This window comes from Bos indicus x Bos taurus, chromosome 2 (genome assembly GCF_003369695.1).
Source record: "Bos indicus x Bos taurus breed Angus x Brahman F1 hybrid chromosome 2, Bos_hybrid_MaternalHap_v2.0, whole genome shotgun sequence".
NCBI classification, from domain to species: Eukaryota; Metazoa; Chordata; class Mammalia; order Artiodactyla; family Bovidae; genus Bos; species Bos indicus x Bos taurus.
In genome coordinates, this window is record NC_040077.1 from 135,201,983 (window position 1) to 135,217,329 (window position 15,347).

At 54.4% G+C, this 15,347-nt stretch overlaps 1 protein-coding gene across 6 annotated transcripts in view; it reads left to right on the top strand.

Annotated features, from left to right (window-relative positions):
* The window catches only part of PADI2 (peptidyl arginine deiminase 2), a 56,297-nt gene extending 44,205 nt beyond the window's left edge, over nt 1–12,092 (top strand). For 5 of the 6 annotated variants that reach the window (XM_027522277.1, XM_027522286.1, XM_027522296.1 and 2 more), the window contains 7 exons: nt 23–130; nt 2,287–2,438; nt 3,640–3,784; nt 4,539–4,632; nt 6,389–6,474; nt 8,315–8,443; nt 9,063–12,092. In XM_027522277.1, the coding sequence (XP_027378078.1) occupies nt 23–130; nt 2,287–2,438; nt 3,640–3,784; nt 4,539–4,632; nt 6,389–6,474; nt 8,315–8,443; nt 9,063–9,296 (948 nt within the window). In that variant the 3' untranslated portion in view covers nt 9,297–12,092. Of the gene's footprint in view, nt 1–22; nt 131–2,286; nt 2,439–3,639; nt 3,785–4,538; nt 4,633–5,470; nt 6,022–6,388; nt 6,475–8,314; nt 8,444–9,062 lie in introns of those variants that run through there. The other variant, XM_027522310.1, reaches the window with a different exon arrangement.
* Nucleotides 12,093–15,347: the final 3,255 nt, after the last annotated feature.

Consider the following 15,347-nt stretch of genomic DNA (forward strand, 5'->3'; position numbering starts at 1 on the left):
GCTCTTCCCACTGTCCCCACAGGATGAAATCGAGTTTGGCTACATCGAGGCCCCGCACAAAGGCTTCCCCGTGGTGCTGGACTCCCCCAGAGACGGAAACCTGAAGGATTTCCCGGTGAAGCAGCTCCTGGTGAGAGGCTGAGGGCCGCCTTGCCGGATGGGGTCGGGGTGCAGCCCGGGGCTGCAGGGCAGAGCAGTGGGGAGGCCTCGGGCACCCCTCTGTCCCCGGGAGTCTCAGGCAAGAACCCCGGAACGGGTTGCCGTTCCTTCTCCAGGGAATCTTTCGGACCCAGGGATTGAACCCGGGTCTCCTGTGTTGCAGGCGGACTCTTTACCGTCTGAGACACCGGGAAGCCCCTTGGCAAATTAGTCTGTTGCTTCCATCTTCTCATCTGCAGAATGGGTCATTGGGATAGTAACCTCCAACATCCCTTCCTGCTCTCATAACTGATTCTATGGGAGACAGAGATCTGCCCCTGCCCCCACCTCCAACTTGCAACAAAATACATTTCAAGGAGGAAACTTATAAGCAGTTGTTGGAAAGCCTGGTTCCAACTTCAAAGCTCAGTAAGGCTGTGATTTTTTAGTTCATGAGTTTTTAAAAAAGCAATCTAACCCCCACCCTTGATCCTAGAGGTCATTACCACTCTCTTTTTATGCCCTCAACAACCAATTGGATGAGGACAGAACCCAACTCAGTCTTCCTTGTCCTGACCTTCTGCCCTGAATAGGCAAGGAGAGCTTGGCTGGAGCATAAAATGTAGGTTAGGGGTCTTTCCCAAAGTAACATGCAAGACAGCCTCCCTGAGACACCAGAGCTGCTCAGCCCTTAGCCAAGTCCGCACCTGCTGCTTGAGAACACTCACTAACCTTGTCCCTCATCACAGGAGATGGCAGGGCCATGAGCACACGGCTCTGGAACGCCAGATGGAGCTGGCCTCGAGTCCCAGTTCCGCCCCTTAGCAGCAGCGTGGCCTTGGGCAAGCAACTTAACCTCCTCAGGCCTCAGTGTGCTCGTCTGTGGAACGGGGATTGGAATGGCATCCGTCTCACAGACTTGCTGCAAAGACCGAAGGCGTGATCTAAGACACCCATGCTGCTCCCGACACAAGGACTATTATTAGCTGCTGTTCTGGTTCTCATTCCCCAGCCCTGGACACCGTCCTCAGTATGGACTGTCCACTTCCTCCAACACGAGGGGCAGTCATACCGTTCAGCAGTTGCCACAGGCCTGAGAACTGAGGCCTCAGATCCTGTTCTCACTTTCTTCCTGGCTCACCACTGCCTGCAGTGTTCCCGGCTGGCCTGGTACCAGTGCCCTGTGCTGCGTTGTTCCTGGAGGCCCGGGCCAAGCCCGGCTCTGTGCTGCGTGCCTGCCCCCCGCCCCCTGTGTGAGGCTATAAAAGCCCAGCTGCCCCAGCCTCTGGCAGATCACACCTTGCCGTCTGGGGCTCCCAGGAGAGAAAGCGCTAAGCTGCAGCCATTCACCCCTCTGGGCACAGCTGTCCCTTGAGCCTCTGAGCTGGGCCAGGATAAGCCACGTCTTCTCACTCTATGATTTTTATTAGCAAGGATGTCTGTCGGACAAGCTTCGTTCCAGCCCCAGTGCAAGCTCTCAAGCAAGATCCCTACCTTTTTACCAAAAAAAAAAAAATCATGAAAGGAAACTTAAAATTCAGGGAGTCACAGGGGCTTTACCATACTCATTACGGGGGTTGTATCATGTAACTCCAGTCTGTTAGAGCTCTGTGCTAAGAAGGAGTCTGAGGCTGCATCTGGGCTCAGTGAACACACATGGTTGGTTGGGGCTGGATTGAAATCGTATATGTTACTTATCTGACGTTCTTGCATGTTTGGCCAGCTTTCCCTTGGTAAGATCATAGTAACAAACAGCCCCCATCCGTCAATAGCTAACATCAGCAAAGGTCCGTTGCTTGCTCACATCAGCAGAGGAACAGGGATGTCAATGGCACAAAACAAGGACCAATCATGAAATCGCCAGTATTTCTCTGTGTTTAAGAAATAGAGACGGATGCAGAGACACAGATGTGCACGCGTGCACACACACACACACACACGCACGCTCATACCGACGTGCTCACAGTCTCCCCATGCCGGGTTCCTGCTCTTCAGCGGGAGTAACAAGCAAATGGGCAACCCCCAGAAGCTAAGTGCTCTCAGGGCCATACCAAAGGTGGTGAAAAGTGGTCCTCAGAGGGTGGCTGGGCTGGGACTGAGGGCTCCTGGCCACGGGGGACTAACCACAGGTGTGTGCCCCCTGCCCAGGGCCCAGACTTTGGCTATGTAACCCGGGAGCCACTCTTTGAGACTGTCACCAGCCTGGATTCCTTCGGGAACCTGGAGGTCAGTCCGCCAGTGACCGTGGATGGCAAGACATACCCGCTGGGCCGGATCCTCATTGGGAGCAGCTTCCCTCTGTAAGAGAAGCCAGGGAGGGGCTGGCGGGGGGGGGGGGGGGGGTTGGGGGGTAGCGGTTGTTTCTGTCGGAGCAGACTGGGTTGCTCCAACATGGAGTGATTGGCTGGGAGAATTAACCTGCCCATGACTGACAAGATATAGACATTCTTGGAAAGAAAATCAAGTTAGCCTTTACATCTTAGTGTGAATTAGGATCTAACGTGAAGTGAAGTGAAGTCGCTCAGTCTTGTCTGACTCTTTGCGACCCCATGGACTGTAGCCTACCTACCAGGCTCCTCTGTCCATGGGATTTTCCAGGCACGAATACTGGAGTGGGTTGCCATTTCCTCCTTCAAGAGATTTTCCCGACCCAGGAATCGAACCCAGGTCTCCCGCATGGTAGGCAGACGCCTTACCGTCTGAGCCACCAGGAAAGAAACTAAGTAAATGACCCTCTTCCCCAAATGGGAGGGTATATGATGAGATTATAAATGCGGTGGGGAAGGGGCGCAGGAGCTGGAGGAGGGACAGCACTGAGAGAAGATGCGTGGGGGCCTCGGCAATATAGAAAACAAACGTGGGGGCAAGCGGCCAAGCGAGGTACTTCTGGGTGCTAACAGATGCAGTGAGGAAGATAAAGCAGGCACAGACAGAACAAGGAAGAGTAAGGTGAAGTAGGAGACATAGACGGGGCCCAGATCAAAAACGAATCTTCTAGCCACTGTGAAGATCTTGGGTTATAGTGTAAGGGTAACGGGCAGATTGAAGACCTCAGGGAGTGTAGAAGTCAAGAAGGGCTTCCTGGAAGAGGCGTCACTTGATGGAAGACTGAAAGTGAGATGTTACTCGCAGAGAGGGACATAGGCAGGGGCAGATTGTGCAATGCTGCCTGAGCCTTAGCCCCTCCAGCAGTCCAAGAAGGACCCCTGGGCACGAAGCTGGCCTCCCTGTACCCACTGACACCCTCAGGGCCTAAAGGCCGGGCTCCATGCCCTTCACACACACCGTGGCTGCAGCTGACACTTCCTTATTCCCCCCTGGACTCAACTGCCTTTCTGGCTGGGCAGTGTCTCTGCAACTCAGGTTCCTTCTCATGACTTTTCTGCTGATGCCACGCTGGGTCCAGGCTGGGTTCCAGGGGCTGAACTCCTGCAAGCCCTCTGGCGAGACAGGCACCACGGGCAACCTTCTGAAGAACTGCCCCCTCCCAACCCCACCCAGGTCCGGTGGTCGGAGGATGACCAGGGTGGTGCGGGACTTCCTGCAGGCCCAGCAGGTCCAGGTGCCCGTGGAGCTCTACTCAGACTGGCTGACCGTGGGCCACGTGGATGAGTTCGTGACCTTCGTCCCCATCCCAGGCACCAAGGTGAGCTGACCTCTGAGGCTGGAGCAGGGAGGCTGGTGCGGAACCCCTGTACTACCAGCTCTTGTCAGCAGCGGGGTATCTAGTGGAAATGGACTGTACAGAGGAAGAAGGAAGGAGGCTGAAGCTGGTTTATATGTTGTTGCTGTGGCCAGTAAATGTTTAACCCAATAAATCTGAAATTTTAGCATTTCAACATGTAATCATTATAAAAATTAATAATGAGAGGTTTTACGTTCTTTTTTCATACCAAGCATTCAGAATCTGGTGTATGCTTTATTCCTCACACATCTCCACTAAGACCAGCAGCACTTGAAGTGTCCGATAACCCCACAGGCTGGCGGCCACGGTACTGGCCGTAATGCCCTGGAGAGCAATGGCCTATGGGCCTGGGGCCCTAGAGAGAGTCTTTCGTTTTCTGAAATGCAAAGAAATGTCTGCAACTTAATAACCCTGGAAATCTGGAGCAAATGGCCGGGCCTCTTGGCCCCTTGGAGATGCTCTCCCTCTCTGTCCAAGGTCACCTTTTACTCGGAGCTTCGACTCGACGGCGTTGCTGAGGCAGGAAAATTTCTGTGGCAGGAAGGGTGAGAAATACTCCTCTGAAATAGAGAAATCCTGCCAGGCAGCCTTCGCCACTCGGTGTGGGTGGCTGAGACAATGTGCAGGCAGGGCCCCGGGTCTTCAGGGCGGGAGCCCCCCACGCAGCTCGGCCACCTGCCCTCTGCTGACCGGCCGGCCGGACGGTCTCTCGCAGAAATTCCGGATGCTCATGGCCAGCACCTCAGCCTGCTACAAGCTCTTCAGAGAGAAGCAGAAGGAGGGCCACGGGGAGGCCATCATGTTCAAAGGTGAGTGCCCACGGGGCCCTGGCAGCGAGCCAGGCCCCCAGGGGGCCTTTGGGAGGATGGGGCTGGTAAGCGCTTTGTCCCGGACAGCCAGCTCCACTTCCGGTCGTCCAGCCCGCTCTGAGGCCGTGGGGTCATCCTGGTGGGAGGCGGCCCTGGCCTCTGTGGGCCTCGCGGTCGTCACCCCCACCTCAAGCCGCCCACCGCCCCTTATGACCCTCGACAGTGGCCTGTGGTTCTTCGGGACATGGTGTGGGACACTTCAAATGGCACCAGCCCCGAGGAGAGTTAAATGGTTCAAAACCAAAGTGCCATCTGCACTCGGGGACCTTGCGCTTTGGAAACGAAGCTAGAGAAGAGCGTACATCCTGCAGTTTAGGGGCAGGAAGAAGAGCAGAGCTGATGACGCAATGCAGGACAGCTTCACCATGAGTCCCGGAGCGAGAAACCGTCTGCTTAATTCAGACACGTAATTGAGACAGACAGACTGGGAGGAGCTTTGCTCTTAAATTAACCATGGAAACAAAGGGAGCTGATCAGGTGGATTCAGTGAGGCGCCATGACAGTTTCTTAAGTGTTTTTCGTAAATTAGTTGTTGTCACTTTTCAGGTTGGCATCTCTAATCCACCTGATCCCAAGAGTGTATCCCTCAGACTGGTTGATACTTAGTTACATGACCACCCTCCATGTCCAAAGGCAGCGTTCCTGATGGTGACTAGTGTCTGGGACGGACAAGATAAGACCACTATCCTTTTTTAATTCCCACCGATAGGAACGTTTTAGGTTGGCAGGCATGAGTCTCAACTTTCTGAAAGCTTCTTTCTATATTAACCCCTCAAAGCCCCCCATAGGGCACAGGAGCTGTTATCTCTGTACAGATGCGTCCAAGGGGTTGGAGACCGCTCAGCAGCAGCCCCCATCTGTTTGCCACTAACAAGCTAGGAAACGCAGTGGACCAGCATCAGACACGGAAGAAAGGAGTCAATGGCTGGGCTCTGCAGTCTGGCTTCCTGGTCTGCTTACGGGCTCAGCCACCAGCTATAAGGCCTCGGATGAGTCAGGGAGCGTCTCTGTGCCTCCGCTTCTTCATCTTTAATGCTGGAAGCTACCTGATAGAGATGGGGGGAGACTATTGAGCTACTGCGGTGAATTTCCAGACGGCTCCCTGCTACATAGCGGGTGCTCCCTAAGCGTTGGGGGTCACCAATCAGAAACCACACAGGTCCCCACGAGCGGACAGGAGATAGATGCAGGCCCAGCACAGCACGGGGGCGGGCGTGAGGCGGGCCTGAAACAGGAGGGCATCGCTGCCTGGCCCCCTGCTTCTGCCACCCTCCCCCCTGGCCCGCTGCTCGTCCTTGGAAGGAGGTCGCTTCTGCCACCCGCCCCCTGGCCTGCTTCTCATCCTTGGAAGGAGGTCGCTTCTGCCACCCCACCCCCCCCCGGCCCGCTGCTCGTCCTTGGAAGGAGGTCGCTTCTGCCACCCTCCCCCTGGCCCGCTGCTCGTCCTTGGAAGCAGGCCTCTTGTGCCACCCCACCCTCGGGCCAGAGAGAGAGCAAGGCAGCGGCCCCCCTCTTCCCTGGCCCTAGTGACATGGCCAGCCCTGGGGAAAGAAGCGTCCGCAGGGGCTGCCCTCCCACGCTCCTGCCTGTTCCTGCTCCATCGGCCTCGTCCTGAGAGAGCCCAGAAGCTGAGAGTCTTGGCAAAGAAGAGCACGAGGCAGGTCATAGACCATCCCCTGTCCTCTCACCCCCACAGGCCTGGGCGGGATGAGCAGCAAGCGCATCACCATCAACAAGATTCTGTCCAATGAGAGCCTCGTGCAGGAGAACCAGTACTTCCAGGTGAGCGCGGGCTGGGCCTTGTGGGAGGGAAGAGGCTGCGCCTGTCACAGCCTTGGGGCCGCCCTAGGGGATGGCGGCCCGCCTGCCTGACTTACTCCCTACTGGAAGCTGAGTGTGTGACAGCGGTGGGAGGTGCAGGCCAGCAGAGGCCAGAAGCAGACAGGAGACCTGGGAAAGAAGATGTACCAAGCGGTGCTCAAGAGCCGAAGTTTCTGTAAGGCTAGAGCCCACAACATTTGGGGGAGACCCACAGACAGCAAAATACGAAAACTACAGACCTACTTCCAGGAAAACTCTTATATGAAGATATGCCCTGAAGTTTTATTTTTTAGGGGTCACAGATTCCTGAAGTTTTCTCTCTATGGATGAATCCTACTTTCTGAATTCCTAAATCTCAAAATTATATCCAGAAGTAGAAACCAGTGAACAGGGTCCTATTTAGTTGAATTAGATCTCTGTTTGCATGGGCATATTTAAAGCACCAAGTTTAAAAAAAACTCGGACATATTGAGACAAAAGGGCACGATTGGCTCATACAAGTGGAAAGTTCGACAGTGGCGTGGATTTCAGGCGTAGGCTCATCAGGGCTCTGGCTCCATCCCTGCACTTGGGCTCTGCAGGATTCATCAGGGCTCTGGCTCCATCCCTGCACTTCTTGGGCTCTGCAGGCACCCTCCTGGCAGAAGCTTAGTTGCAGCAGTTCAAGGTCGTCCATCCACCCCCCATACCTCCACAAAGAGAGAGGTCTTACATGCCGCCAACAATTAAACAAAAGCTTTGCATTTCACTCTGCGCTAACCTGAACCGATTCTTATAGCCAGAGGAATTTCATATGCTGACTGCCTCAATCCTAGTTTATTGCCCTTGAACTGACCCCTGGAACAAAGAGGCAGGGGCACCAGCCGTCTCAAGGAGGTGACAGCTCAACCCAGCGACTGGCTGCTGCATTTCAAGGGGAGGGGTGGAGGGATGCTGGAGAAGCAACCCCAAGTTTCCCAAAGGTCCCCAAACGTCTCACGGCCGGTTGAAAGTTGACTTTATCACAACCCCTCTCTGTTTCACTTTTTGGCATCAGGTAGATCTGAGATCAGACCACGACCCCTCGCTTTCCGCACTGGGACTCTGGGCCGCTCACTAAGGAGTCTGTCTTAGCTTCCCTCGTCTCTAATACTCGAGATGTGTGTGCTCAGTCGCTCAGTCGTGTTCGGCTCTTTGTGACCCATGGACTGTAGTGCAACAGCTTCTCTGTCCATGCGATTTCCCAGGCAAGAGTGCTGGAGTAGGTTGCCGTTTCCTTCTCCAGGGATCTTCCCGACCTGGAGACTGAACCTGAGTCTTGTTAGGCAGATTCTTCACCACCGAGCCACCTGGTCTCCAATAAGGAGATACTAACAGCGTCCACCTCACGAGACTGAGGTTGAGACAAGGAACGTACGTACAGCACTCAGAACCGTACACTTAGGGTGCTCGTACATGTTAGTTTTTATTATTATTAATCAAGACCATCGTCACTGTTACTCTTTCCACCTGGGGTGGCCTGAGGATTCAGTGGGACGCTGCATGGCAAGCGCTTAGGGTCTGACTCGTAGTTGGTGATCAGTAAATGAGTGCTGAGTATCATTGCTGTGAGCTCCTGGTACGAATTCTGTAACTTTCTCGCTTCTCCATTACTCCCAGTGCGGGTGGGAGGGGCATGGGAGAGGTGCCCCGTGCTGGAGGAGCCCTGCACGCTCCCTGGAGTGCTGGGGCCCCGGGTCTGATGCCTCAGGCAGGGCTGAGGTGGACAGAGGTGTTGGGGTGCCCCTCACTCGCCCGCCCTCCCTTCTTCCCCGTCACCCAGCGCTGCCTGGACTGGAACCGCGACATCCTCAAGAAGGAGCTGGGACTGACGGAGCAGGATATCATCGACCTGCCCGCCCTGTTCAAGATGGACAAGAACCACCAGGCCAGGGCCTTCTTCCCAAACATGGTGAGGTGTTGTGGGCTCCGGACCTCACCCAAACTGTCAGTAGGGGCGGGCCAGACTTGGAGGGACCCCTTGCTGAGGCTGGCCGAACGGGAGGCCCAGACCCCAGGCCCGGCTGAGCTGCCGTGTGGCCTCCCACCCCAGCACTCACCCTGCCTGGAGGACTGCTCCTCCTGGTTGCCCCTTGGGATCCTGGGGGAGGCTTCAGCTTAACACAGTGGAAAGTGCTTTGTAAATTCAAAGGCCTTTATAGACGAGAGAGATTCTTGTTATCATAGAGGAGAGTCTTCTAGAGCTAGAAAGAGGTTAAAAAACTCACACACAAGAAACACAGCTGCGTGTATACGCACATGAAAACACGCGTTCACGCGTGCAGTGCACACACCGATGCACATGCAGCTGCATGCACACGTGTGTCCACACACACACACGGGGCGGTTGCTAGGCTTTCCATGTAGCTGTGCCGTGTATGGAGTGCTGAGCCCCCTCTGAGCCTCCGCTTCCTCATCTGTAAAGTGGGGATACTCACAGTCCCGGATCGCAGGGCTGTTGGAGGGCTTGGAGCAGGGCGGGCAGAGCAGGCGCTCAGTGACGGTGACTGCCGCCCCCCTGCCCGTCCCAGGTGAACATGATCGTACTCGACAAGGACCTGGGCATCCCCAAGCCGTTCGGGCCGCAGGTGGAGGAGGTGTGCTGCCTGGAGACGCATGTGCGCTGCCTGCTGGAGCCCCTGGGCCTCTGCTGCACCTTCGTGGACGACATCTCCGCCTACCACAAGTTCCTGGGCGAGGTGCACTGCGGCACCAACGTGCGCCGGAAGCCCTTCGCCTTCAAGTGGTGGCACATGGAGCCCTGACCTGCCCGGGGCTGCCGTGAGCGGGCCGCAGCCCCACGGCTGCCGTGCTGGTGCCGGACCAGCCTCTGTGGTTCTTAGTGTGACTGCAGGATGCCCTTCAGCGATAGCCATCAGGGAACTTGGGGGAAACGTTTCTACTTTCAATTTCACTTTACTTACAGGACCCGGAAGTTGCCTGGCACACTGGGCCACACAGCTAGGTCGTGGGGAGAGAGAGCCCAGGAAACTGGGCCTCTGCTTGCATGCGAGTTGAGGGTGGGGGTCTGGTTTTTCGAGGGCTTTCTCTTTCTTGGTGAATTTTAAATGGGAGAGTGGAAATTTAAAGCGAGGGAAGAGGGGGGAAAAAAGGTAGCCCCAATTGTCAGTTATCAGAATCAACTAAGATCTCTAGAAGAGAGGGCCTCAGTGAGGGGAGGCGGCCTGGCTCCTTACCTGGTCACGTAGCTGGCAGTGTGTTCACTCAAGGTCACCATGTTTGAAGTGAGTACTCAGCAACCAAAGCCGAGTCAGGCGCTTGTATGACAAAAAGGAGGAGACCCAGCTGTCGGGGCTGACACCACAGGGCCCGGGTGCCCCCCGCCCTCCCTGACTTCTCCAGACTCTTCGTACCCCCAGAGCACCCCCTGCCTGGACTGGACTGCGGGCCGCCCCTGAGGGGCCTTCCAGCACTGGGGACGGGTGTGGGGTATCCGTGCCTTGCCTCCCTCAGAAGGGCCTCAGCACCCACAATGTCATCTCCCCCCGTGACCCTCCACGTGGACCGTCCTGAAAGTAGCTGAACGTTTGGCCAGAGTCTGTGTAGCCCTGATGTGAAAAGCAAGCCAAAAACCCCAGGGCCCAGAACCTTCCCCAGTCTTTAGTCTGTTGTCCAAAGCGGAATGAGAGGAGACGGGAAGAGGCTCTGGGACGGCCAGTTTGCCCAGCAGCCGTGCCCCGAGGGCCAAGGCAGCCGGCATGAGGGGATTCTGGGATCCAGGTGTACCTAGAACTGCCGTCATCCTTTGAAATCCACTGCTGTTTGTCCAGGGGGCCACCCCATTTATTCATTCCTTTCCAGGCTGCCGCAGATCCCCTTGCTTGCCCTCTGCAGTGTAGACACCACTGGCAGCTCCCCACTCCCCGAGGGTCCAATCATCGAGCTTAGACCCTTCGCTGGCAGCAGATTTTATCAGCACAGCCTTCTCCATTTCTGAGATGCTCCTTCTGCCTCATCTTTCTCATGGACCCAGGCTCTCCCAGATGTTTGGGAGTTCCCCACCCCCCGCCCCGACCCCAGCATCCTCATGGCCCCAGAGTTCCATGTGCAAAGATGCCCCAGGGTGAGCTGTGTTACCCATCTTCTCTGCTGGGTTCTCGATTCTCTGGCCGCCCCTGACCCATCTCCTCTCATGGCCTCCACTTCCTGCTCTGATGCCGTCTCTCCAGGCAGCTAGACAAGGACTTCTTCCCCACCAGCCACACTCAGACCTCCCCGCCACAAGACACAATTAAAGACCCACCTCTCCTCTCCAGATGTCAGGCACAAGACATAAAGACCCTGCCCTAACCTCCAGCCCCAACAGCCAGTTCTGGGCCAGATACTGGCCTTAGAGATGGACCGATGATCCCCACTGAAGTTTATTAGTACATGCTGAAAATCCTCTCATTTGGACATAATCAGATTCATTCTCTGGCTCCCACTGAAAAGACTTAGTTTCAGCTTTAAAATTTCCTTTAAGGGCAGCTGACTTCAGAGAATAAGTGAATTATAATTCCACTTCGAGAGTTAAAAAGGAACTGATTTATAACCAATGAAAAGGTTGTAAATTTGGATTCCTGAAGAATGAGATCTTGGATTATTCACTCATTCAGCAAACCTGTATTGTGTGTCTGAGTGCCGGGCACAGTGGTGGGCTCTGAGGGTACAGGGCCCGGTAGCAAGCAGGTTCTGGCCCTTGCCTTGCCTCCAGGAGGCAGCCACCCACATTTAAATGTCCACATCTGCCCTTCCGGTGATGCACTCTTTAGAAATACCAGTTCACTATATTCAGGGAATGCACAGGGTGCAGAGCTTCCACAAGTCGCTGTCGCAGTGAAATGAGAGGGGTGGGTCTTCTTTAAACAAGCCTCCTGCCCGTCCAGCGGGGCCAGTGCCCCCCAGCAGATGGGGCCCCAGCGCCTTCAGAAGCTGCTGTTCCCGCTTTGGGAACAGCGGCTCCTGCCTTTGGGGCCCAAGCCCCAGGTTTCTCCAACCCCAGAGCTGAAGACACCAAGTGCCTATTTGTGAATGTTTATCTGGAGACTTAGAGTTTGCTGTGTGTTTTTGTGCTTGGTTAATGTGTGTGTGGGGCTTTCATTTTTTCTTTTTTAGTCTGCCTTAAGGGGAAGCGCGCACTTCCCGTGTGGAGACGGTGTGTATTTCTGGATTTTTCTAAGGCTCTCCCCATCAGTAAGTTAGCAGTTGCTGATGACTCTGAAGCCCCCAGGCCTCAGACGGCCTTCCCCGTCTTGCTTGCCCACCCGTGCGACTGCCCTTGCCGTGGATATCCCCCCAGCATCCCTGGGCTTGTGATTCTTTCCCACCCACCACCTTCTATAAACATAGGCCTAGAATACACTCCCGTGTTGCAAAACTCAGCCAAGGTCCTGTTTCGATCTTTACTTTGAAATCTTTTAAATAAGAGAGCAGAGGGTATTGTGAAGATGACGAGAGGCGGGGCATGGTTTCAACTTTCTGGACAAGAGGCGATGCTGGAGATGGCGACATGTTGGGAAAGAGCCTGATTAAGCAGCAACAAAATAAATGGTCGGAGGGAAGTCCTGTGGCTGCTGGTGTGATGTTCATGGTTGCTTCATGGCCATACACGGGCCCTCTCCTGGCCCTGTGGTCGCTGCCCTTCTACACACACAACCAGGGGTCTCAGGAAGGGTACCCCGAGGGTTTGGAATCCCACACAGTCGATGGATGTGTAGTACCTGGCCACCACCCAAGGTCAAGACCAACACCCACAATAAAGTCTGACTGTTTTCTGGTGGGGTTCCCCAGAAGGAAAGCCAAAGGTGAGCTTTTGGGAACAAGTGACTTATGAAGGAAATGCCTCCCTGAGAAACCAGGAAGGGAGCGCAGGGAGCAGGACCAGAAAAGGGAAGAGGCCAAGAGTGTGATTTCAGATGTAGCCTCAGCCTGGTCACAGGAGGGCTCTGAGCAGAAGTGGCAGCTCAGTCATTCCATCTGGGGCCAAGTCTCACAACCTACACCAGTCAGTCACTGGCCGTGGGGACTTGAACTCTGAACGGGCAAGGGGGTCCCTGGAGCCCACCGGCAATCATCTGAAGGGGGTCACAGCTGTAGTTTTGTGTTTTGCCATGCCTCTCGGCTTGCGGGATCTTAGTTCCCTGACCAGAGATTGAACCCGCACCCCCAGTGGCTGTAAAAGCATAGGGTCCCAACCCCTGGATGGCCAGGGAATTGCCCACAGCTTGTGCTTTTTAGCAGAGGAGTCCCAGGAGCTGGGGGATGGGTTCCCAGAACAAGAAAGGGATCTGGGCAAAGCGCCAGTGTGCCCACTGCTCTGAGTGATAACATATTCTCATAATGTGGAGTTGTCGCACAGGATGTACGATTTAACCCATGGCATAAAACCCATAGGCTTCCCTGGTGGCTCAGACAGTAAAGAATCTTCCTGCAAGGGGGGAGGCCTGGGTTCGATCCCTGGGTTGGGAAGATCCCCTGGAGGAGGGCATGGCCACTCACTCCAGTATTCTTGCCTGAAGAATCCCATGAACAGAGAAGCCTGGCAGGCTACAGTCTGTGGGGTTGCAAAGAGTCAGACATGACTGAGCGACTAAGCACACACACATAAATCCATAGCCATGATCAACAAGGTCTTTGTGAGTAAGTTCCTAAGGCCCTAAAATAGGATCACCTAGTTGGTTGCTGAAACTGGAAGCCACTTGCAAGCTCTTTGGGATGCACCTGGGGGCTTCTTACCTCTCAGCCCCATCTTGGGTTTCTGGACAGATGTTCTGGTGCAAAATTAAAATCTCCAGCTCTCTTTATTCCTGGACTTCACCCACAGGTCCAGCCCTCTGAGGTCATTCTTCTCCTTTGTACCCAACTAGCATTGCTGGAGCCCATCCTCGACGGGGGTTTCCTGACTCACCTATGTCGGGAACTCCCCAAGGGACGCTAGTGTACTGAATCCATCCTGCTGGTGTCTTCACATCTTGGCCACTCACTCACCTCAGAATTTCTGAAAGTCATCCGGAGACTTCCAATAGAAACAGTGCAAGCCACATATGTAATTTTAAGTTTCCTGGTAGCCACATTTTTAAAAGTGAAAAACAGGTGCAGTTAATTTAATAATGTCTTCTTTATAGCAGTATATCCAAATTACTATCATTTCAATAGGTAATCAAATTTTTAAAATATTAGTGAAATATTTCACGTTCTCTTTTTTGATAGTAAGTCCTTGAAAGCTAAAATATATTTTATGTTTAAATCACATCTCTCTTAAGACTAGCCACATTTTAAGCATTCAGTAGCCACAAGTGGCTACCATATTGGGCTTCCTTGGTAGCTGGGGGTAAAGAGTCTGCCTGCAATGCAAGAGATGCGGATTTGATCCCTAGATGGGGAAGATCCCCTGGAGGAGGGCATGGCAACCCACTCCATTATTCTTGCCAGGAAAATCCCATGGATAGAGGAGCGTGGTGGGCTACAGTCAGGTTTGCAAAGGGTCGTACATGACTGAAGTGACTGAGTGCAAGCTTGGGCACAGCTACCATATAGGATGGCAGAGTTATAGAATCATCTCTACCAGGCTGAGTCCCAGTTGTAGAAATAGGTACATTCCTTAAACCCTCAGAATCCAGCTAGACTGACTGCAATGGCTAACAAAAGTTGATTGTATAATACCAAAAAGAGAAATAGAAGATAGATATCAGCCCTCCTTGGCCCTCATGTGCAGCATCTCGCCCCTACAGAAGGTTCTCTTGCCTGGATCGTGGCTGCTGCAACGTTGCCAGGACTGGCCTCTCGACAAAGGGAGTGCCCTTGGCCAAGTCCCCTCTGCTCACGTCAGGAAGAGAATCCCCACCAGCACTGTGGAAAGGGAAAACCTAACTCCCCCACCTCCAGCCTCCTTCCTGTCACCATTCTCTGGGATACAACCTGATTCTGCATTTTAATATGTCTTCTGTTCCCAGGTAAGGGGCATTGGGGTCGTCATTATATCAGCCTCTTCATTCCAGATGGGATCTGATCCACACCCTGGCATAGCCAGAAGCCTGTGGAAGTGGAATCCCTCCTCCCCAAGCAAAAGAGCAGCCAGGGATAAACTCTGCCTGCCCAGGAGGACTTATCCAGGATCCTCGTCCAAGGGGCCTCAGCTCCAAGGGGCTGATGGCAGTGTTACTGATAATACAGTGTGGTGATACCAAATGACAGCATGTGGTATCTCTCCTCCAGCTGGACAACCAGATAAAAGACATATTCATGCAGAAAGCCCAGCTCTGCAGCCTTGTCTCAAGCCTGGATGATGTGAGCAATGTGATTTTCACCTGTGGCTCACTCCCCAGCCAACTGGGTTCCTGTTCAGCCCTGACCTTGTGCGCACCAGGACCCAGAGACCCCACAGAGACGGAGACAGAACTGTGTGTGAGTGTCTCCTGAGGAGGTACAGGTCAGCAGTGGACTGCTGCAGGGACAGGGGCTCTGGGTGCAGCAGACCTGGGTGTGGCACAAGCCCTCTTGGAGGAGGTCGCCAGTAACCCCATCATAGAGCTGCCAGAACTTACACAGGACTGGGGACACAGACTCTTGGAGGGCACACACAGAACCTTGTGCAAACCAGGACCCAGGAGAAAGCAGCAGGGACCCCACAAGAGACTGACCCAGACTTGCCCGTGAGCATCCAGGAGTCGCTGGTGGAGGCGTGGGTGGCGGTGGCTGCTGCAGGGTCGGGGGCCCTGAGTGCAGCAGTGTCTGCATGGGGCGTTTTGAAGGAGGTCGCCATTGTCTTCATTATCTCCACCATAGTTTGGCCCCAGGTAAATAACAGGGAGGGAACA